The sequence below is a fragment of the Delphinus delphis genome, chromosome X (assembly GCF_949987515.2).
Source record: "Delphinus delphis chromosome X, mDelDel1.2, whole genome shotgun sequence".
Lineage (NCBI taxonomy): Eukaryota > Metazoa > Chordata > Mammalia > Artiodactyla > Delphinidae > Delphinus > Delphinus delphis.
This window is the reverse complement of record NC_082704.1, coordinates 94,610,102-94,634,740: the sequence shown is the minus strand read 5'-3', so window position 1 is coordinate 94,634,740 and position 24,639 is coordinate 94,610,102. Positions and strand designations below refer to the sequence as shown.

General features: G+C 43.1%; 1 protein-coding gene across 3 annotated transcripts in view; it reads left to right on the top strand.

Annotated features, from left to right (window-relative positions):
• Nucleotides 1-23,609: 23,609 nt before the first annotated feature.
• The window catches only part of CYBB (cytochrome b-245 beta chain), a 63,615-nt gene continuing 62,585 nt past the window's right edge, over nt 23,610-24,639 (top strand). For all 3 annotated transcript variants that reach the window (XM_060002815.1, XM_060002814.1, XM_060002813.1), the window contains exon 1: nt 23,610-23,654. In XM_060002815.1, coding sequence (XP_059858798.1) covers nt 23,610-23,654 — 45 coding nt within the window. The remainder of the gene's footprint in view (nt 23,655-24,639) is intronic.

Sequence of the window (24,639 nt, the reverse complement as noted above, 5' to 3'; positions counted from 1 at the left end):
GGCTACAACTCAAAAAACTCTTCTTTTAACCAACCTCCAATGGCAACACTACCTTCCTCTCTTAGGTGCTAGCCTCAGTCACACCCCTCCATTCCTCCGTCGCAGGCCAACGCTGCCTCAGCGTGACTAGGGACAGGGTCAGCCACATGGAAGTGCAAAAAAAAGCCCACTAATGTGCATTTTAAGGTATGGTTATTACTCTCACTATAATTATATAGGAGCAGTTTATTGAGGACCAGGTCCTGTTCTGTGTGCTTTACATGAATTAAGTCATCTTAATCCTGATCACCACCTGATAAGCAAACAGGCACAGAGAGGTTAAGTAACTTGCCCAAAGTCACACAGCTGTCAAGATCAACTAGGGATTTGAATGTAGACCGGCTCCAGAGTCTATGTCCTTAACTTCTCTCCCTTCATGAGGCCCCTTACCCTCTGCATGCTCCCCACTTCTCTTCTTGAGAGACACAGAGATGAAGAGCTCCCAGAAAACATGCTTTGGACATGAGAGGCCCAGGATATCTCATTACCAAAATGCCTTTTGGAAGGAGCTGGAATACAATATTTTAAAAGTAAATATATGTGCAGGAAGACGATTCAGTTGGGTTTATTATCCATCATTAAAACTCTCCCTCCCAACAGTATATAATCTGTCTCTGTGGAGTCCAAGTCCTTGTTTCAGGCGCTGTTGAATTCCAGACACCTCCATTAACCTAGTTTGGCTTATTATAAAATGTTTCCACCCTCACTCCTTAGCCTCGCTCATGACTGCCTCCTAATTCCTTCTGTTCATCAACTATACTAGGCCCTGCACAATTGACAACATGTTCTGACGAGATTATATATTGTTTCCTGATTGTGTCCTACATGTGTATTTTATTTCCCCAACTTGGGGGCACAGTAGGGAGCACAGAGAAGGGGCTCAGTACATATTTGTATATTGATTCACTTAGGAAAAAATAAATTATCTCTACTTGCTTACCCTTCAAATCTTTGGAACTTAAATTCAATCTCTGTCTTCCTTTGTATTTCAAATATATGCACTGCGCTCTGTGCTAAACTGCCTGGGTCAAAATTTTAGTACTGCCAGTGCCTTGCTGAGTGGCTTTGGGTTAACATGCATTCGCCCTCCATGCCTCATTTTCCACAAATGGAAAATGGGGATATAACTGCACTATCTCCTAAGGTTGGCATGAGGAGTAAATGAGATAATACGCATTGAACAATTAGACTAGCTCCTGGCACGTCGTAAACGTTCAATAAATGTCAGCTATAAAAAAAATGGGTGCATGTTCCTCATTTACCTTACAGTCTCACTTATGCTGCCCTCTAGTTGTAGCACACATTTACATGCAAGTGACAAAACACAATATTTTAAAGAATTTAAATTTCCTATCCATTCACCCATTTCCTCACTTTTTTTTTTTTTTTTTTTTTTTTTAAGCGGTGTGTGGGTCTCGCACTGTTGTGGTCTCTTCCGTTGCGGAGCACGGGCTCAGCGGCCATGGCTCACAGGCTCAGCCGCTCCGCAATATGTGGGATGTTTGCGGACCGGGGAACGAACCCGTGTCCGTTGCATCAGCACGTAGACTCTCAACCACTGCGCCACCAGGGAAGCCTGGGGAACCTTCCTCACTTTTTTCCAATACTGTGTGTGATTTTCAAAGGAACCCCCTCGACGGTCACATTGTCCTGGCCACCAGGTGGCAGTGTTGTTCAGTCAGGTACAGATTATTGGCAGTTGCCTTACGCTGGGACCTGGCATGAGTTTAGGACACTGTTTCAGAAGTTACACATGTTCTAATTTTCTCCCTCCTGTTTACTTTCCTTGTCCTGTGGCTGGCTGTTTCTTTCCTCCTTCTTCTTTTCCTCTCTACTGTTTGACCCACCTCCATTATACATTTGACGGCCTCCTCAAATATGCACCTTGCAGACTGTGGCCTGGCAGAAATATGGTTGAGGCTTCCATACCACCCAGCAAGGTTTTGACCAGAAATAATGTTTTTTTAAAGAGCCACCTTGAACATCCTGGAAGATTAAAGGTTTTATCACTAAATAGTAAATCACTAAAGGGGCAAGAAAGGCAAGTGCCCCCCTGGTCTCCCCACTCCAGTCTCTCCCCTCCTCTGCACTCCAAGCCCACGTCCGGGCCACGGTGACCAATCCTGACGTTCGGTGGCCACCCTGACACTCTCCATGGCTTCAGAGTCCTTCCCAGCACCGTTCTCCTTGAAGAGCAAGCCAAACCCATGTTTGCCGTCTCAGGTAGAGCAAGCTTCTGGGTTCAAGTGTAGTGTGTGTGCAGTTCCCAGGCCCTACACCTGCGTTTAGCTGCTTCCCAGAGCCACTGCCTAGGCCTCTGCACCATTTCCCCCACCCCATATGACGACAACAGCAAGGTGTTAATAACATGGGCCTCCCATGTTCAAAGCATGTTTTCTGGGAGCTCTTCATCTTTGTGTCTCTCAAGAAGAGAAGTGGGGAGCGTGCAGAGGGTAAGGGGCCTCATGCAGGGAGGGAAGAGGTTAAGGACATAGACTCTGGAGCCGGTCTACATTCAAATCCCTAGTTGATCTTGACAGCTGTGTGACTTTGGGCAAGTTACTTAACCTCTCTGTGCCTGTTTGCTTATCAGGTGGTGATCAGGATTAAGATGACTTAATTCATGTAAAGCACACAGAACAGGACCTGGTCCTCAGTAAACTGCTCCTATATAATTATAGTAAGAGTAATGACCATACCTTAAAATGCACATTAGTGGGCTTTTTTTTTCCATGTGGCTGACCCTGTCCCTAGTCACTCTGAGGCAGCGTTGGCCTGCGACGGGGGAATGGAGGGGTGTGTTAATAACAGCAGCCACCTCCAGTGAGCCTGTTCCGTGTGCTCAGTGGTTCACAGGCATCATCGCATTTCATCTTCAGAACAGGGCTGAGCTGTAGCGGTTACACTGGTGGATGCCATGGCTGAGGTTAAACAATTGGTCAAAGTCACGCAGCCCCGAAGTGGAAGAGCTGGGGTTGAGTCCATGCCACTGACTTGAAAACCCTCGCTCTTACCCCCACCCCACTCGCTGGAGGTCCCCCAGGACATCACATGTTATTGCTTTAGCAGCTAAAAGTGGAACAAACCACCACCCTCACGCCTACCCCACACCCACAATTCCCAGATTGCCTTCCCCTCATCACCCACAGCTCATGACTCTGCAGAAAAATCAGCCCTGGCAACTTGACCTGCCCTCTGGAAAGGCTGTGGTCCTTCACTCAGGGATCCCGGCTCCAGATGTGAGGCCCAGATGGGCAGGGCAGCCCCATGGCAGTGGTAGTTGGCCACATGGTGAGGGAGCTGACTCTCACCGTCTGCAGTGCTGAAGGAGGCCCGTGAACTTGGGAAGGAGGGGGACACAAAGGGAGGCCTACGAGGAGGCCTGTCCTCTGATTCAGAGCTAAGGTTTGGCTTCTCGGGGTCACCAGGAATTCCTCCACACCCTACGGAGGGGCCAGCTCCTGAATGGAGGAATTCTCCTCCGACATAAGGGAAGGGGCCAGCGCCTCCATAGCCTGGGTGGGATGCGTTGACAAACCATTTCTGGGCCATGAGGCTTCCTACAAAGCCAGGCCGAAATTCTTTCTGAGAGCACTGGTGACAGAGTCCACATTCCTGCTGCTGTAGTTGGGTGCTGCATTCCCATCCCCGTGCTGGTGAAGAGAGGAAGGAGCAGGTTGCCGTGACAGTTTTGGTTCACTGCATGGGTGATTTTGTTGGCCTGAAAAATGGGTAGTCATGGAAACCATGGAAGGCCTGCTCTGGAAGGGCCCTACTAGCCTTGTGTTGCCGTCCGTGTCTTATGTAACGCGGCTTCCAGAATTCTTCCGCCTGTAGGTATAAACCATTAATGCATCCCAAAATCAATTTTGGATCACAACCAGATTTTTTTTTTAAAAAAGAAATAGACTAGAATTGAATACAAGGGAAAATATCAGAGTGCCTTGCATATGTCAAGTCAGTTATTCTCTGGGGGCATTTTTGTTTCAGTTCTATACGTTTATGAGTGTAGTGACTCGCCGTATAAAACAGACTCTTGTTGTAGCTGAGGTCCCAAATGCTTGTAAACTGCTGCTAACCTGAGTATCATCTTGACAGAAGGGAAAAGCTTGCTTCTTTTTTTTCGGAGGAGAAAAACATTTCTAGTAGTCCAAAACTGGACACAACCCAAATGGTCATCAAAGGTAGAAGAGCTAAATAACGTGTGGCATAATTATGCAATGGGAATATTATGTATACGGGAAAGAAAGTGAATGAACTATAGCTATAAACAATAACATGGATGAAACATATTGACATCATGTTGAACATAAAAAGCAAGAGGAGAAAGAGTACGTAATTTATGATTCAGCTTACGTAAAATTTTTAAAAGGCAAAACTAAACTCTGTGGCTTACAGATACATCCATAGGTGGTAAAATTATTAAAAAGTGATCATTACATCATGTCAGGCAAATGGTTACCCCAGAAGCGAAGGGACACCAGGTGGGGGAAACCAGAGGACTGACCATGTTGTTTCTTAGCCCTGCTGGTGCTTACATGGGAATGCACTTTAACATTGTTAGTTAAATTATATGTTTATGTTATATGCATTTCTAGGTATTCATCTTTCATAGTTTAAAAAAAATTGTAAAAGTACAGTGATCAAATTTTTACCTTTCAATCTATATTTTTATTAGTTGCTAGTTTTATGACTTGCCGGAAAACATCTCGTCAGTGAAACATTCACAGAAGTAATTATAAATTAAATTACGTCAGAGTCTACTAGTTCTAGACCGGCACTGGACAATAGAAATTTCAGTGATAGTGAAAGTGTTGTACATCTGTGCTGTCCAGTACGGAAGCTACTAGCCACATGTGGCTATTGAACACTTGAGATACAGCTAGTGTAGCTGAGATATTAAATTTCAAATTTTATTTAAATTTAATTATTTAAATCTAAAACGCCACATGTGGCTAGTAGCTACCATATTGGACAATACTGGCCTAGACCCACTTGCTTGGTATAATCAAATGTAATAATGCTTTGTTTTCAGATCAACCTAAATTTGAATCCTACCTCTGTTACTACCACCGTAAGAATTCAGGTGGAATACTTGGTTTTTCTAATCCTCACCATACTCATCTGTAGAATGGGGATGAGAAGAGATACTTCTTAATCTTGATATGAAGACTGTATTAAATTAATGAATACAGACCACCTATCACAGACCCTGCCAGTGGTTGATGTCAAGAAATGTTGGTTTCCTTCCCATACCTATGTGGCCATCCTGAAATTGTGTGACCTCCAAATAAGGACTGGATGAGAGAATTCAGATAATTTAGTGTAATTTACACTGCATCTTTATCATCAATTCCAAGGATGTATCTTCAGGGCAGCAACACCATCACTGCAGCTCTTTAGCAGAGCTTCTTCCATAGCTCAAACTCCAAAGAAACATTTATGTCCATGTTTCCAAGAAGAAACACATATCCAAATACCAGCTCAGCCCTTAGATATAGAAAAAGACCACCTACCCACATCAAGGTTTTTTTTGGTTTTATCCTGATTTGTTTCTTTGATTCAACAAGTTTACACTTTTATCCTTAGGGAGCAGGATGCATTATTTATTTCTCCCCTCAGTGAGTAATTCTTTCTTTTTTGTTTCTTTTTTTTTTTTTTTTTTGCAGTGCTGTGCGGCTTGCAGGGTGTTAGTTCCCCAACCAGGGCTTGAACCCGGGCCCCTCGGCAGTGAAATCACAGTGTCCTTACCACTGGACTGCCAGGGAATTCCCTGTAATTCTTTTTTTATTGAAGTATAGTGTTTTTTGGTTTTCTGTGGTTTTTTTTTTTCCTTTTTTGGCCACACAGTGCAGCTTGCAGGATCCTAGTTCCCCAACCAGGGATCAGCCCAGGCCCTCGGCAGTGAGAGAGCAGAGTCCTAACCGTTGGACCACCAGGGAATTCCCAGAAGTATAGTTGATTTACAATGTTGTGTTAGTTTCTGGTGTACAACAAAGGGATTCAGTTGTGTGTATATATGTATATTCCTTTTCAAGTTATTTTCCATTATGGTTTATTACAGGATATTGAATATAGTTCCCTGTGCTATAGAGTAGGACCTTGCTCCTTATCTATTTTATACATAGTAGTTTGTACCTGCTGATCCCAAGCTCCTAATTTATCCCTCCCCTACCTCCTTTCCCCTTTGGTAACTATAAGATTGTTTTCTAGGTCTGTGAGTCTGTTTCTGTTTTGTAGATATGTTCATTTGTATCATATTTTAGGTTCCACATATAAGTGATATCATATGGTATTTATTTTTCTCTTTCTGACTTACTTCACTCTGTATGACAGACTCTAGGTCCCTCCACGTCTCTACAAATAACTCAATTTTGTTTCTTTTTATGGCTGAGTAATATTCCGTTGTATATATGTGCCCCATCTTCTTTATCCATTCATCTGTCGATGGACACTTAGGTTGCTTCCATGTCCTGGCTATTGTGAATAGTGCTGCAATGAACACTGTGGTACATGACTCTTCTTGAATTATGGTTTTCTCAGGGTATATGCCCAGTAGTGGGATTTCTGGGTCGTATGGTAGTTCTATTTGTAGTTTTTTAAGGAACCTCCATACTGTTCTCCACAGTGGCTGAACCAATTCACATTCCAACCAGCAGTGTGAGAGGGTTCCCTTTTCTCCACACCTTCTCCAGCATTTGTTATTTGTAGACTTTTTCATGATAGCCATTCTGACCTGTGTGAGGTGATACCTCATTGCAGTTTTGATTTGCATCTCAGTGAGTAGTTCTTCAGCGCTTTTCCCTTTTGGTATATTATTATATAATATTATCCTATCTTATTAAAACTTAACTTATATTCTCTCAACATTTTTTACTTCTGTGCTTCTAATGTGTCTTACTCTATGACCAGAAACCTTGACAAATCTGCACTGTTTTAAGAATGGAATTCTCATTTACAACTGATATGGGCTGAATTATGTCCCCCTCCCCTCCAAATTCATGTGTTGAAGTCCTATCCCCCAGAACCTCAGAATTTGACTGTTTTGGGAGATGGGGTCTTTAAAGAGGCAATTAAGTTAAAATGAGGCCCTGACGGTGGACTGTAATCCAATATGGTTGATTTCTTTATAAGAAGAGATTAGGACACAGACAAGACACAGAGGAAAGACCATGTGAAGGCAGAGGAAAAGACAGCCATCTACAAACCAAGGAGAAAGGCTTCAGAATGAAACCAGCCCTGCTAAAACTTTGATCTTGGACTTATAGCCTCTAGAACTGTGAGACAATAAATTCCTGTTTTTTAAATCACCCAGTCTGTAGTACTTCATGATGGCAGCCCGAGCAAATTTGGGCAACTTTCCTCCCATGAGGCTTCTCACTTTATATATACCTGGCCAGATATTTTTTGTAGTTTTCTTTTTTTTAATGTTTTAATATTTTAAAAATTTTATTGAAGTATAGTTGATTTACAATGTTGTATTAATTTCTGCTGTACAGGAAAAATTATACATATATATATTCTTTTTCATATTCTATTCCATTATGATTTATCACAGGATATTGAGTATAGTTCCCTGTGCTATACAGTAGGACCTTGCTGTTTATCCATTCTATATATAATAGTTTGCATCTACTAACCCCAAACCCCCACTCCATCCCTCCCTCACCCCTCCTCCCCCTTGGCAACCACAAGTCTGTTCTCTAGGTCTGTGAGTCTGTTTCTGTTTCATAGATAAGTTCATTTGTGTCATAATTTAGATTCCACATGTAAGTGTTATCATATGTTATGTCTTTCTCTTTCTGACTTACTTCACTGAGTATGATAATCTCTAGGTCCATCCATATTACTGCAAATGGCATTATTTCATTCTTTTTATGGCTGTGTAGTATTCCATTGTATATATGTACCACCTCTTCCTTATCCATTCATCTGTCGATGGACATTTAGGTTGTTTCCATGTCTTGGCTATTGTGAATAGTGCTGCTGTGAACATAGGGGTGCATGTATCTTTTCGAATTAGAGTTTTGTCTGGGGATATGCTCAGGAGTGGGCTTGTTGGATCATACCGGCCAGATATGTTTTATCAGCTACCCCAACTAAATTGCTGCAGTTTACATTAAAATCTTCTCGTGGTTTAAGGTGATTGCACACTTCTGTGTGAGCCAAGAATGTGAGGCAAGTCTTTGAAAGGGTAGCACAATTGATCTAAGATTACACCATAGATATGCTATCTCCAAAACAACGGAAGTCAGGATTCCCCTTCACTCTTGACCAGTCCAACCGCACCTAGAACATTTTCCTCTTGTTTGGACCACATTTTAAAAGGGAGGTAGGGCTTCCCTGGTGGAACAGTGGTTAAGAACCTGCCTGCCAATGCAGGGGACACAGGTTCGAGCCCTGGTCCGGGAAGATCCCACATGCTGTGGAGCAACTAAGCCCGTGCACCACAACTACTGAGCCTGCGCTCTAGGGCCCGTGAGCCACAACTACTGAGCCCATGTGACACAACTACTGAAGCCCGCGCACCTAGAGCCCGTGCTCAACAACAAGAGAAGCCACCACAATGAGAAGCCCACGCACGGTAACGAAGAGTAGCCCCCGCTCACCGCAACTAGAGAAAGCCTGTGCACAGCAACGAAGACCCAGTGCAACCAAAAATAAATAATAAATAATTTAAAATTTAAAACATTAAAAGGGAGGTAGAACTCATGCATCATGCAGCCACCGTGTGTCAAGCACTGTGCTATGTGCGTTGTGTACCCTTCACCTTCCCACCAACCCAATGAGATAGGTGTGAATACCTCTCTTCCATTATACAGATAAGGAAACTGAGACTAAGAGAGGTTAAGTAGATTGCCCAAGGTCATATAGCTGGTAAGTGGAAGGTCAGGATTTAAACAATTTCTATGTAATTTTATTAAACCCCTTTGCAACGAGAGGAGGGCCTTCCTTCTGGGTAACTTGAGGGGCTCCAGAACCTTGCCTCACTCTTCCTTTGCCTTCTCATTCAGAAATCTTCCCCCTCCACTTCAGCCACCCACCGCCAAGGCCACACTCTAAACCGCATCATCTCTCGGAAGTGCATCACGTTTAAAATCTCCATCGCAGATGTGCCCCCTCGGAACACCACCTCCTCTCTGTCCCTCATTCATTCACACCCAAGATGACTGCCCTGCAACCTCATCAAGACCTTTGGTTTCTTCTCGACCCTTTGGCTCTGCTTCCCTCTTGTGTTCCCTTCTTGGTGCTACGCCCGTCGTAGACTCCACCATCCGTCACTTCCGCCGTTCTCCTGCACGTGTCCTGCATCCCCTCGCACACTGTCCTCCTGTGCCCTCTACCAGCAAAACCCAAGACGATCACCTGCACTGCCTTCTTCCTCTACACCTGCACACGAGTTGGTAAGGAGAGCGGGGACAGTGACCCACAGCTTCAGACCACTATCGGCTTATGAGCATGGACTCAACTGGGTTCTCAGGTCTCTGGAAGCCATTTGGGCTTCTGTAGTCAAGCCCCACTTAGGAACAGCAGACACAAAACCTGAAAAGTTTCTTCATTGTCCTGAAACACCCACCTACCACTTCATTTTCAACAAAAGACCTTTTCTGCTCTTTCACAAACAAAATGAAAACCACAGAGAGGAAGTCCCTCAGCTTCCTGCCACCGCCCTGCAGACGCTCCTGCATCTGCGCTCTCCGTCCCTCCTTTTACAAGACAAGGGCTGCTCCCATTTCCCTGCTGCCGTGGGCCCAGGTGCCTGGCTCTATCAGAGAACCCCCGTGTTTAGCTTCTCTCTTTGTCCTGGCTCCTTCTTCACAACACTCACAAGCTCTTATTCAAAAACGAATCGAGGGCTTCCCTGGTGGCGCAGTGGTTGAGAGTCCGCCTGCCGATGCAGGGGACATGGGTTCATGCCTCGGTCCGGGAAGATCCCACATGCTGCGGAGCGGCTGGGCCTGTGAGCCACGGCCGCTGAGCCTGCGTGTCCGGAGCCTGTGCTCCGCAACGGGAGAGACCACAACAGTGAGAGGCCCGCGTACAGCAAAAAAAAAAAAAAAAAAAAACGAATCGAAACCAGCTCCACGTGGTGTCCACATGTCTTCTCGATTCCAGCCAGGCTCTCTCTTCGCCATCACAGGCAGCATTTTGAGGTGACGCCACCACTCACCCCAACCCGTTAACATCTAGCTCCCATCCTTGCTGTCCACAGAGACCTCTCACTGAGGTCACTCATAGTAGCTTCCTCATTGCCGAATCCAGGTCACTTATTAGTCTGCATCACACTTACAGCAGATGACTGGTGCCTGGGACTCCAGTGGCTGCCTAGGCCCATCGTTGCAGGTGTGGCCTCTCTTCTCCGCCTGCCTTTCCTCTTCTCCATTTCAGTCTCCTCATCTTCTGCTCTCCTTCGAACCGAGGTCTCCAAGAAGCATCTGTCGAGGGGCTTCCTCCTTTCTTACCGCTGCCCTCTCCCGTGACCTTTTGTAACTTTCTACTTTAACTTCTACTGCTGACGCGTACACCTCTGTCTCCAGCCAGACCACGGTCATGAACTCCAACTGCACATCCGACTAGCCAGCCAGCACGTCTCCTCGGAGACCTCGTCTCCCCTTCCCCCGCCACCGAAACTCAGGCCCGTGCAAAGCTGAATTCCTTACCTCTTCGCACAATGGTTGTTCCTCCGGCACTTTTCTTCAGGGGATGGCGTCACCATTGAGCAGCTGCCCAAGCCAGAAACCTGGGGTCAACCTTCCTGTCCCTCAGTCTCATGCAACTAACTCCTCAGGCAACAAATGCTGGCAGTGCGAATTCTGAATCCTTCCATCTCTCTCCCTTGCTGTCCTTTCTAGTCTAGTTTAGTCTAATTCACATCACTACCATCTCTCACAGCGGTGGAATAGTGTACATTTGCTGTACTGTTGGAGAATATTCAATTCCGCTGTAAAAGACAAGAAACAAATGGGACGCATGGAACTCTTCAGATGGGTTAGACATAGATAAGTGTCTTAGTCTGCTCAGGCTGCCATAACAAAATACCATAGACTGGGTGGCTTAAACAAAAGAAATTTATTTTCTCACAGTTCTGGAGACTGGAAGTGCCAGGACGGTCAAGTTCGTGTAAGGCCTCTCTTTCTGGTTTGTAGATGGCTGTGTTTCTGTTGCGTCCTCACCTGACTTTTCCTCAGTGTATGTGCATGGAGAAAGAGAGAGATATCTCTCTCTCTTCCTCTTCTTATGACACCAGTCCTATCAGATTAGACACCCCACCTTTATGATCTCATTTAACCTTAATTTTCTCCTAAAAGCCCTATCTCCAAATACACTCACATTGGAAGTTACAGCTTCAGCCTAGGAATTTTGGTGGGGGACACAATTCAGTTCATAGCAGTAAGTGAGTTATTAACCTAGAAGACATGTGAGATAAATAAAGCAAGTAAGGCACATTTGTGTACCTATAGATAGAAAAGGATGGAAGGACCAAGGAAACACTAATACTCTCTCTATATATGATAAATAAACGTGAGGTCCATGAGGCAGACTATTTTTATGTCGATATTATGCAACACTACAAACTTCTGGAGTCTTAATTCAGCCACGCCTTGGTGACACCCATCGTGGCCCCATGTGTCCTCTTCCTAAGAAATACGAATAAACCCTTACTTCAGCAGACTTATTGACAGGCTACAGCTGCGGCCAGCTGTGCTAGTCCCTGCATCTCTCAGAGGAAGTATGTGCCTTCGGTCCCAGGCCCCTTCTGTCTGTAGACCCCTGGCTCAAACCTCAGCTCTGGTGCCTGTAACCACACCGTCGGCAGGGAAGGCTGATGCAGCAGAGACAGAGAGAGGGCGGATGTTCGTCCGCTGCGTGTTCCTGGATTCAGAAAGTGTAGTACTTCTGCTTGTTTAGACCCTGTATTCAGTGTCCCCATCTCTTTCCCCTTGCCATTTGCTGTGCGTTCTAAGGTTTATTGATTAAGTGAGTCAAGCTTTTTCATGTGGTCAGGAGGTCTTTCTTTTCTGTGACCTCTTATATAGCTTGCCTGGTAGTGTGCTTGGAGGCCACCATTGCATCACGATGGACAGAATCCTACATGACAGGTAGAACGCATGAATGGCCTCAATCCTTCAGCCCTCCCTATATGCACACCCTTTGTTATGTGACTTTACAGCTCCTCCCATCGAGGGGTGAAATGTATTTGCTCCCCTTTGAAATTGAGCTCAGCCAGGTGGTGTGCTTTGCCCCATGGGATGTTAGCAGGCATGACGCTAGCAGAGGCTTGAAAGAGAGCCTGTCTGTTTGGGCTTGCTCTCCTGCACCCCTTCCGTCCATAGGAGAAGGATGTGCCCAGGTTTGCCCACCGTTCCCAGGAGGAGGATAAAAAACCCAGTCTAGATCAGCTGACTCCTAACTTGCCCAGCGTAGAGAAGTCATCTATCAACTGATCCACATACTCACTGAAATAATATTGGATGTTATTTTAAGCCACAATAAAGATGTCAAAAAAAAAAAGACTACTTATCACCTCCATCACCATACATAATTACCATTTATTTTTTTTAGCATCTTTATTGGAGTATAATTGCTTTATAGTGGTGTGTTAGTTTCTGTTTATAACAAAGTGAATCAGCTGTACATATACATATATCCCCATATCTCCTCCCTCTTGCGTCTCCCTTCCTCCCACCCTCCCTATCCCACCCCTCTAGGTGGTCACAAAGCACCGAGCTGATCTCCCTGTGCTATGCGGCTGCTTCCCACTAGCTAGCTATTTTACGTTTGGTAGTGTATATATGTCCATGCCACTCTCTCACTTCGTCCCAGCTTACCCTTCCCCCTCCCCGTGTCCTCAAGTCCATTCTCTACGTCTGCGTCTTTATTCCTGTCCTGCCCCTAGGTTCTTCAGAACCTTTTTTTTTTTAGATTCCATATATATGTGTTAGCATACGGTATTTATTTTTCTCTTTCTGACTTCACTCTGTATGACAGTCTCTAGGTCCGTCCACCTCACTACAAACCATTTCTTTTCTGTGGTGAGAACATTCAAGATCTACTCTGTTAGCAACTTTCAAGTATATGATACAGTATTGCTAACTATAGTTACCATGCTATACATTAGATCCTCAGAACTGATTCATCTTATAAGTGGAAGTTTGTACCCCTTGACCACCAACTCATATATATAGCTCACATTTTCTTTTTTTAAAAATAAATTTATTTATTTTATTTATTTATTTTCAGCTGCACGCGGGCTTTCTCTAGTTGCAGTGAGTGAGGGCTACTCTTCATTGCAATGTGCGGGCTTCTCATTGCGGTGGCTTCTCTTGTTGCAGAGCACGGGCTCTAGGCGCGCGGGCTTCAGTAGTTGTGTCACATGGGCTCAGTAGTTGTGGCACATGGGCTTAGTTGCTCCAGGCATGTGGGATCTTCCCGGACCAGGGCTCGAACCCGTGTCCCCTGCACTGGCAGGCGGATTCTTAACCACTGCGCCACCAGGGACGCCTGCTCGCATTTTCTTTATCCATTCATCTGAGCCATACTTTCTTGTTTCTTTATGTGCCTTGTAATATTTTGTTGAAAACTGCACATTCTGAATCTTATCATGTAGTAACTTAGATTCTTTGTTCTACCTCCGGGATTTGTTGTTACTTGCCTTGGGTCGTAGTTGTTTGTTTAGTGACTTTTCTAAAATACTTTTGTAAAGACTGTCTTCTTTGCAATGAGTGGTATATGAGGTCTCTGTTCCTTTAGCTCAGTGGTCAGCTAGTCATTTGACAGAGATTTCCTTAAATGCCTTGATTGAAATTTTAAAAAAAGAAAGAAAGAAAGAAAGAAAAATGTACTTTCCAGGTCCTTGAAGACTGGCTCCCTGTTGGCGCAATCCTTCCCACCTTAGTCATACCATTTACGACTCTGCCTTAACCTTCACTTCCTACTTACTCCAAGCATAAAGATGAGCTAGATGTGGAAATTTATGGTTTTCTCAGGTCTCTTTTGAGCATGCATCCTGCTCTGGACATGTGTGTGGCCTTCTAGTTTCCCCAGTCTACAAGGCAGCTTGTCAAAACCCTTATTGCCCAAAGAATCTCATGCCTAGCTTTTCCTGCCAGGCTGTCAGTGTTTCTATCATTTGCCCCAATTGTTATATTTTGCCCCAAGTGGTACTGGCTTTCCTTTCAATGCTTTTGAGGGAGGACCTTTGCATGGCCCCTTCTCCACCCTGAGAGAGCTCTGACTTAGGGGAAACAAAATCAAGCACCCTGTGCCTGTCCTTCAGGGAACCCCCAGACCGATCAAAACAGACAAACGCAGCTCCTTGGGATTAAGGTCTGCTCTAGTTCCTCTGCAGCCAGGTGCCCACAATGGGAATTCAGGCTGCCGTCTTCAAAGTCAACTGCCACCCTGCAGAGAGGGATGGGACCAAGGTAAGTTAAAGTGCCACAAAGTTCTCCTACTGTGTTCTCATGGCCTTTCTCTTAGTTAAGCATTCACTTGTTGCTGTAAACATTTCATTATCGTCCAGCGTTCTGATGAGGCTTCTGACAGTCTTTCCCCCAGTTTTTCAATGATTCTGGGCATGGACAACCTCCTGGACTTCCTTACTCTGCCTGTATTTATCTGCTTAGGCTGCCACAACAATATACCACAGACTGGGTGACTTCAATAACTGAAAAATGTTTTTCACAATTCTGGAGGCTAGAAGTCTAAGATCAAGGTGCCGTCAGGGTTGGTTTCTGGTGAAGCCTCTCTTCCTGCTTTCTCACTGTATGCTTACATGGTCTCTTCTCTGTGCACACAGAGAAAAAGAGACAGGCCTCTGGTGTCTCTTCCTCTCCTTATAAGGACACCAGTCCGATCAGATTAGGGTCCCACCCTTGTGACCTCATGTAACCTTAATTACCTCCTAAAGGCCCTGTGTCCAAATACAGTCACATTGAGGGTTAGGGATTCAACAGATGAATTTTATTTCATTTTATTTTATTATTATTATTTTTTATACACTACCAAATGTAAAATACTAGCTAGTGGGAGGCAGCCGCATAGCACAGGGAGATCAGCTCGGTGCTTTGTGACCACCTAGAGGGGTGGGATAGGGAGGGTGGGAGGGAGACGCAAGAGGGAGGGGATATGGGGATATATGTATACGTATAGCTGATTCACTTTGTTATAAAGCAGAAACTAACACACCATTGTAAAGCCATTATATTCCAATAAAGCTGTTAAAAAAAAACACAGATGAATTTTAGAGTGACACAATTCAGTCTATAACGTCACCACTTTCACTGACGTCATCCCTGACTTTATTTTTATTATTACTTTTTCAATAAAAGAAAAAGCTTTCCCGTAATGCTTTATCTTCCATCCTCCTGGAAGATTTTTTTAAAAGGCTACTTGCAAGGAAGTTTGGGAACTTCGGGAGACCTAGTATTTGTTTTTTTCATCCTCTATATTGGGAGGCAGTAGACGAGAAGGGAGTTAAGAAAATCTTTAGAGTAATGAAAAACAGTGCCTGCTGTGCTGGTATTCAACAGGCTAAACCATCCTGGGGAAATGTGAAGTGGATAGAGCTAGAGAGTACCTCACTTTGACTCTGGGCTTGCATGGCTCATGGTGCCTCTTTGATTTCAGCTATTTCATTAATGACAGCAATTTTATACAGTTACCTAAGACCCAAGCATTGTTCATCATTGCACCATATTGCTAGATATTTTATGAGAGTTTTAGCATCTATAGTCACATATTGTTATATTTCCACGGACACTATCCGTTTTTATGGGCATGTTTTATTTTTAAGCCCAGTCAGTACATTTAAAACTGAATCACACTGACAGGACTGATATTCATCCAGTGATATGTGTATAGATATAGACGTTTAAATTTCCAAGGCAACTGAATAAATTTTAAGTGTCATCCATAGTCATCCAATCTTTTTTTAAAATCATGGTTTCATTTCCAGCAAAATGTTTGCCTTTGTTCAAAATCATTAATCCATTGAGTCCAGGGAAGTTTAATAAGGGAAATGGATGTGGTCTCTGAATTATAGAACAGTCTGGGCTGTGTCTGACTACCTTCACTTCTTTGAACTGACAGCAATATTCACATTTTTAGCCTGTAGTTTCAAGTTCAGTGTGTGCAGATGTCTTCTCACATCAGTGAGAAAATAAAACCTTATGATTCATTTGAACTCTTGCTGGTTGAGTTTCTTAGACTTTTTCAATTCCCGAGATCTCAGTCTCAAGAAAGCAGTTCAGTCAATCTCACAAGTGACCACAAATTAATAATCTCACTGCATTAAAATAAAATAAGTATTCATTATCTATCTTATTATCGTCCCTAAACTAGCAAAGTTTGAAAGTACACACAGAGGAAAATTCTCATTCTTGATCCACCTCATCTGCCATGGACGACTTTGCCTAACAAAATCATTATTCTCCTGGTGCTTTTTTTGCAGTAGAAGGTAGGCACACCAACTCTTCCTTTGGACTAGAGTAAACCACTGAAATATATTTTTTAACCATTTACTGTATGCAACCCGTATGTGGCAATTGAACTCTGCTTTCCTATATATGATGAAGTTCCCCAGAGTTCTGCAGTCTGCTTCCCTTTAATATCCAAATCACTACAATTCAAACGCCAGAGAACACCTAGAAGTCCAATGTCTCTTCCCAGATATTTCCAGGGATTCTCAGACTGTTGGTATCCTCTTGATGTCTCCTGCTGTTCCTCTGGGTCACCTCCGATCAGCTCATCATTTTTCTCTCCTTGCTGCCTCAGGCCCTTCTAGTCTATTTCACCCTCCGGTCAGCTTCCGCCTTATCCCTCAAGATGACCATTAATTCAAGGCTGATGCTGTGTTGTGCTGGTCAGTCAGCTTTAGTGAAGACATAGAAACAACATAAAGGAACTACAAGGTAGGAAAGGGAAAACCAACAATCGTTAGTGTGTGGCCCTGTTCTCTCAGATCATCACCACGAACAGGAAAGTCCCTGATTGCCCGTGTCCTCTCTTGGGCCAGACATTCTGTCCTATTCTGGGGCCACTTCTATCCTCCATGACGCTCTCTTTCACAGTCTCCGGTGCGAGCCTCACATCAGGTAACACTGTAAGTTTTTCCACCCGAGGACATCATCCTTTCCTTTTATTGTGCTGAGTAGCTTAGCTTTTCTCTGACTCCACCTCTAACCCCTAGACCAGGCAGTGCCTTTGAATCGCCAAAAAGCCCATCAAAGTGCCTTCCCCAACAAAAGAGAAGTATCCCCCCAAAACTAATGCTCCCCAGCTGCCAGAGCAATCTGTACACTGAAGACAGCTTCTAATATGTCAGATTTTTTAACTGCTTTATTTTAAAATCATTTCAAGCGTGCAGAAGAGTTATCAGGATAGGACGAAGAAATCCAGTGTGCTCCTGACCCAGATTTATCAACTCTTACCATTTGTCAGATTTCCATGATCATTCTCCCTCCATATTATTTTTTTTGAACCATTTGAAAATAAATTGCCTACACTTACTCTTAAATATTTCTTTGTGTATTTCCTAAGAGCAAGGTCATCACCAGCAATGTGACAAACTGACATCATGTGCCTCCTGATGTGATGCCCTGAGAAGGACACACACCACTTCTAGCATATTCCTGTCCCAAAGGCATAACCGAGTCTAGTCATGAATACAACACACACCTCAAATGAGGGACATTCTATAAAATAACCAGTCTATATTCTTCAAGCCTGCCACAATCAGGCAAAAAAAAAAAGATAAGGGCTGAGGAACTGGTCCAGATTAAAGGAGACCAGAGATATATGAGAAGTGGATTCCATGCATGATCTTAGACTGGATTCTAGAGCACAAAAACAACAACAACCACAAAAAAAATCACAAAAAGGGCATTATTAAGATAGTCAGTAAACTCTGACTATGAACTGTAGATTAGACAATAATATTGTATTTGTGTTATAGCTCCTAATTTTGATAATTGTATTGTGGCTATATATGTGACTACACGTGTTTACATGAAACATCTTCAACTTCTCCTTAGCAAGCAGTCAGACACTATTGGTTTTCTTAGGCTAGATATCATTTGCTGAAACAATCAAGGGAGCTAGACCTCAGGATCGTGTGAAAGGAATATGCCTTTTCTCTTGGAGAGAATCCTATTACAATGCCGGCATTCCTACAAGAACCGACACTCGACTCTTTCACGTGGCCAACACTTAAGTGACTGGTTAACACCTTCACCAGGATGAGCCCTGGCTAACTGCCCAAAGTGGGGCTATGAGAGCTCAGATACATCCTGGGGCAAGGAAAAGTGATAGTGGAGACACAGAGACAGAGCTTTCATGCTTCAGGTCAAGGTGAAATATGCAGAAACTGGTTATAGGGACCTAACACTTGTGGCTCAGCAAACTTCAGGCTTCTTGGGCCGAGCTGGTTCTGCACACCAATGGTTACTACAGGAAGCTGTCAGCAACACATAGGCTGTCAGAAGGAGGCTGAAAATCAAGGGCTATTCTGATCAGTCCTGTGGGGAAGAGCTATAATATGTGTCGCCAACCGACAGCAGGATAGCAGAGTTCAATCCAGGGGTCTTGGGACAGCAGCTGATGCTCATAAAATGACTTTATTATTGACAATGAAGCCCTAGCTTTACAAAATGATTCTGGTGGCTCGAGTAAGCACTGATACATCAGACTGCACAGATTCGAATCTCAGCTCTGGTGTCAGGCAGCCATGTGATTCTGGGCAAGCTACTTTCTGTCCTCGCAGCTCTTCTCTCTGGTCTGTAAAGTGTATGAGTTTTCTATGGCTGCTGTAACAAATTACCACAAATGACCAGCTTAAAACAGCACAAACTTACTTTTTTACAGTTCTGGAGGTCAGAGGTCTGGAATCACTTTCACCAGGCTGAAATCAAGGTGTCAGGAGATCTACGTTCCTTCTGGAGGCTCCAGAAGAGAAGCCACTTCCTTGCCTCTTACAGATTCTAGAGCTGCATTTCTCGCACTCCTTGGCTCATGGCTCTTCCTCCTTCATCTTCAAAGTCAGCAGCATAGCATCTTCTTTCTTGTCTGAATTCTGCTTCATCCCTCACATCCTCTCTCAATGCTTCTGAACCTCCTGCCTCCTTCTAATAAGGACCCCCGTGATTACACTCGCCCCACCGGAATCATTCATGATAATCTCCCCATCTCAAAATCTTTAACTTAATCATGTCTGCAAAGTCCTTCTAACCATGTAAAGTAACATATTCATAGGTTCTGGGAATCAGTACCTAGACATCTCTGGGTGGGGGGTGCAATACTCATCCTACTTCAAATACATATGGTAATTTTGCACACCTTATAGTGTAGTCATGAAAAGTAAATGAGATAAAGCACATAAGGCACTGGGTGTGTGTAAAATGCTTTACAAATGTTGGCTGTTGTTAAGACCAAGATAAGTCTGTAAAAATAGATTTTTTTTCAAGAGAAAATAATTTACACAGGAAGCATACTGGAAAGTTTTAAATTCAAATCAATGATTAGTAGGAGAAAATATGTAAGCTTTCCTCATTTTCTTCCTTATTCTCATGAATAAATGTATGCAAATCACATTTAACCTAAAGAGCTAAATTTTAAATCCTCACCACCAGACATTTTCACTTTCTAATAAATACAATACCAGGTAAAACCATGTTCTTAATGCCTTTAATCACCTACATCAGAAAATTGCCCCTTCCTCCCTGACCGTCTCTTCTTTCACTTTGTTTTTTTCTCCTTCAAACAGGAAATAGAACGTCTGGATCCCATTCCAGCTGCCTTATTCAACTTCCACTAACCTTTGAGACCATGGCTATGGAATTAAAGTGGGTTTCATTACACCATGCTTTAGTAGGAACCCTTCTAGATATAAGTGGTAGAAAGCCAACTCAAAGTTTTTTTATAGCAGGAAATGGTAGTGGTGCCTACAGGATTGCGGAGGCCTTTCTTGTGACCACACGATAATTCAACTTCTCCTTCTGCCCGCTCCTGTTTTCTTATCTTTCCTTCCTTTCCACGGGTGTGTACCTCCAAGGACACTCTCAGATAGAACTTCTGAACACTAATCTCCACCTCAGAGTATACTTCCAGGGAACCCAATCTGTAAGAATAACTGAGATGTCCAAGTGTCTCAGGTAGATCAGACCCAAGAATGCAAACCTTGTCATTGTATTTGTCTCAAAACCTCTCAATCCTTCCCCAGCTACTGATCTGATTTTGTGTTGGCGTAATTCTTATGCAGCTTCTTAGCGCAAGGTAATAGAGATGGTCTATGGCAGCAGCAGGCATGCATCACCCACTCTCTTCCATAGTCCCTAACAACTCCCTCCTCATGCAAATAAAACTCTCATTGGCCTCGTTTGGGTCAAATGCCCACCCCTGGGACAATCACTGTATCAAGGGAGATGAAGTCCTCTCATTTGTCATCCTTAAGCAAGGAAACTGGGGCCACATAACTCATGGATGCACAGAGAGTGGAATCATGGCAGTTCTGAAAAGAATAGCATGCACAGTAGCGATAAAAGGAACACAAATCCATTTTTCATCATCACCAGGAACAAAATTCATCAGGCATCTTGGTGTGGCAACACACCTCCCTTTCTTCAGCATTCCATACATCCTTCTTGGAAGAAATTAAGAGTCTACTTATTTACTTTGACAAATCAAGAGGGAATTATTGTCACGATGCAAAATCAGGAGGTTTCCTAGAGACTTGGGACTGCTTCTCTCTTTTTTCCCTCTGCAAGAGGCGTCTAGGATTTCAATCACAAGCCTGATGGTGTTGGTCATTACTGCCTGCTAGAAGGGGTGAATACTTCCTTACATTCATCACAGTCTAACTTGACATTAACAGTTTAGGAGGCAGTGGAAGCCGAAGTGACTGGGAGAAGATAGACGGTTAGCTAATGCAGAGGTTCAATTTTCTTCATTCTTGGTGTCCAGTCCATACCGGTCAACCAGTACCTGTTGCTCCTTTATCAAACCCTCCGCTTGTCTTTTCAAGAGCAGAGGACATTGAAATTCACTGGAACAGTGTTCTCAAAAGGGAAGTTACTTTCCATAAAAGAAAGATTTTACTCTTCATTGCAACTGAGCTCTCTTCCTCCAGCTGTGAAACTGATTGAAGTTCTTAAGGCTCGTAAGACAGCTCTACTCACAGCCCTGTGATTACTTTTATAAAGGAGAAAAAAAAAAAAAAGCCATAGGAGGGAATGGTTGATCACCCACAAAAATATTCTTTCTTTTTTGAATTTTCTTCTCAAACTGCGGAGGGAGGGGAAAGAAGTTGGGAAATATTCGAGGAACATTATTTCCTAGTATATGAGTATCCAGGGTCCCTTCTCCATTGCTTCCCCAGCAGAGCACGGGCCTCAGGAGGTACATGAAAAAATGTGGGAGAAACTTGAAGATTAAGATAGAGTAAGGGAAGATCAACCCTTTCCCAGTAGGCTGGGAAAGAGAAAAGAGAGGAGGGGTAGGGAGGGGAAGACTTTGCTAAGTTTCAAAGAGGCTGATGGAGCCGCAGTCATCCCTGTGAAAGAATGTGAGAGTAACAGACAGAGGGAGAGCAGATTTTAAGGTGTTTTATTCCTCATTAGGCATATATGCCTCACTTCTTTAATTCCACCAGAAAATGAGTACAGGTCTGAATTCCTTTCTGTATCAGGTAAAGTCCAGTCAGGAAAACAGAAACCACCCCTATCTCAGCAGAGGGAATTTCACCCCAGGGATTTGCCACACGGATGATGGGAAAGTGGAGAATCCCAACGCGGGCGCAGAGGCAACATCAAGATTAACAACTACAGGAAGTGGTGACCACCCTCCGGGTTGGACGAAACCTGGCAGGAGGAGGTTGTGTAAGTCAAGCCCGGAAGCCAGGGCCTGTGGCAGGAGCTGGAACTACGGTGGTGACGGCCAGTAGGAGCTCAGGCCACAGTGGGGAAGGCTGGCCGGTGGGAGCCGGAGCTTCCGGTGGAAAGGCAGCCACTTCCAAGATGCCACTTGAAGCAGAAAGCGGGGGGTGTCCCTATCCTCCACCCTCTGTTCCTCATCTGAAACAGAACAGAGCGAGTAAAGGCTGAGGAATAAGTCCCAGAGCAGAGAGGCAAATAACTGGCGTATAACTTGATGGTCTAACTGTGTGTCTTTGAACTCATCTCTGTGTGTAACTGAACCAGGGAACCGACTGTCTTTTATGTGGGTTACCTATGACTCAAGAGCCATGCAGAAAGTCACAGTGGAGTACCTTTCCTTAAATATTAAAAAGTGAAAAACAATATTATTTTACTCACGGTCATAATTCTGCAGGTTGTCTCAAGTGCTTCATAGACAATAACCCAAAGAGTTCAGGCCTCTCCTCTTTTTTCTTCTCTTGTTCCCTTTCGCTCCTTCAGTTTCTTCTTTTACCTCTCTATTCACTCTAGCTGTTGTACAACCACCCTGATGCAATCAGGGGTTACCATCCTACCCTTCTGTCTCTTTCATGTCCTAAAGACTGGATGGGAGTCAGAGAAAAAAAAAATGCTAAATCTGCCTTTGGCATCTACCACATCTGACATACCTTTGTTCTGACCCTGTTTACCTACCTTGCCTAGAAAAATGTCACGTCCGCCTGGGAATACTACAGTCATTCAAACATTTTGGTCTATTTGTTATGTTTTCTTTTCCCATGGTTGTATTAGGAGTGATCTGGGATGTGGTTGCCACTGTCAGGCTTTTTTGTCTGGTATCGTGGCTAAAAGTATAGCCAAATTGCTTGGGTTTTAAATCCCAACTGCATGGTTTCCTAACTGCATGACCTTGGCCAAGTAACTTAACGGCTCTGGGTCTCAGTTTCCTCATCTGTAAATGTAATCCTAATAATAGAAAGTACTTTATAGAGTTGAATTGTTAGTATCGAATTAATTTATTTATATACTGAATTTATGTATGTGTGTGTACGGGTGTCTTTGTGTGTAGACACACACATAAGATATGTATCAACTCATATATACATATGTGTATGTATATATGTACATACACATGTATTTACATGCACACATACATATCTTAGAAAATTGGCACAAAGTAAGCATTCTATAAATATCAGCGATCACACCTGTTATAATTTTTCTCAACAAGACTCTAAATGCTGCGCCAGCCTATCAAAAGATACCACATCTATTTAATGTTTTTTACCTAGCCCAAAGTCATGACTAGTTGGGTGACTTTTTAAAAATTGACACTTGATAACTGATCAGTCCAAAAATTAATTCACAGTGTAAAACACCATGAATTGTACTGTTATTTGCCTCTCAGTTGTAGAAATTCGTTTCATTTCACACTATGTTTAGTTGTGATTGGATCATTGTAGACTTTTTTTCTGTCATTTTTTTGTGGTTAAAGATTTAAATTTGTTATGGAGACAAGCTTTTCAGTTGACCAATGATTAGCTAATTTCTGATCATAGAAAAGGAAACAGATTGCCCCAAGGCTGCTGTTTTCATTTCCTCATGGGAGGAAGAAGCATAGCAGAGAAGAAAGGCGCACGCTCAAGGCACTGAACCTCCGCCACCATGGGGAACTTGTTTGTGAATGAGGGCCTGTCCATCTTCGTCATTGTAAGTACCCATGAGAATGAAATGAAAAATTCTCCGACTTGTTTGGGTTCTCTTGGAAATGAAAATAGAGCAAAGCTTTTTTGTTTGTTTTGTTTGAGAAATTGTGTTGAAACTGATTTATTATGTGAACATGCATCCATCTGTAAGCAGAGTGAGTCCATTCTTCCAAACTTATTCACGGAAAGAATGTATCTGGGGACTCACTTCACCTAGTTTATTTCTGGAGTTTTTAGGAGTAATAAATTAGCCAGCGTTTCACAGTGGGAGTAGGAGACATTTCATGCTAATGATCCTTGTTTACTCAGAGGCAAATTTCTCTACTTTTAATGTATTTATACCACCTAAAAATGGGCAATTGAAATTTTATACAGTTTTCCAAATAACAAATGCAAGACTGGCTCATGTGTGGGAAATTGGCCTTTATTTCAGTAATTACACCGAAAATAATTAAAGTTCTCAATTTTCTTTTTTAAAAAAGTGTCTTCTTTTCTCTGAGGTAAACTTTAGTTATTTGTGAGGTTTTTAAAAATTTAAGGGAAGGGAATTGAAAAAAAAACTATCTAGACACATATTTATAGCGTATATATGATATATATTATATTTAGCTGTATATAAATCAATATAGTCTGTCTTGAGAAACAATTTTTGTAAGTAAAGATATGGCTAATTTTCGAACAGACATGATGATTTCTTTAGTTTTTAACATAACATAGATCAACTATTTTTTTAAGACGGTGGTCTCAGCAAAGCAATCACAGACAATTGGGAAGATAGAAATGTGATTTATAAGTAGCTTTTCCAAATAGCCAACTAAAGTATTACCCAGATGTTAAAAAGAACACTTATGTATGAATTTTTTGAAAGAATTTATCATGAAGTAAATATGACTCTTTGAGCTGTAGAGGTAGAGAGAAATGAGTGGCACAGATAAAATAAAAATCACAAATATTTTGTCATTTAAAAAAAAATTAAGCCAAATCAACAC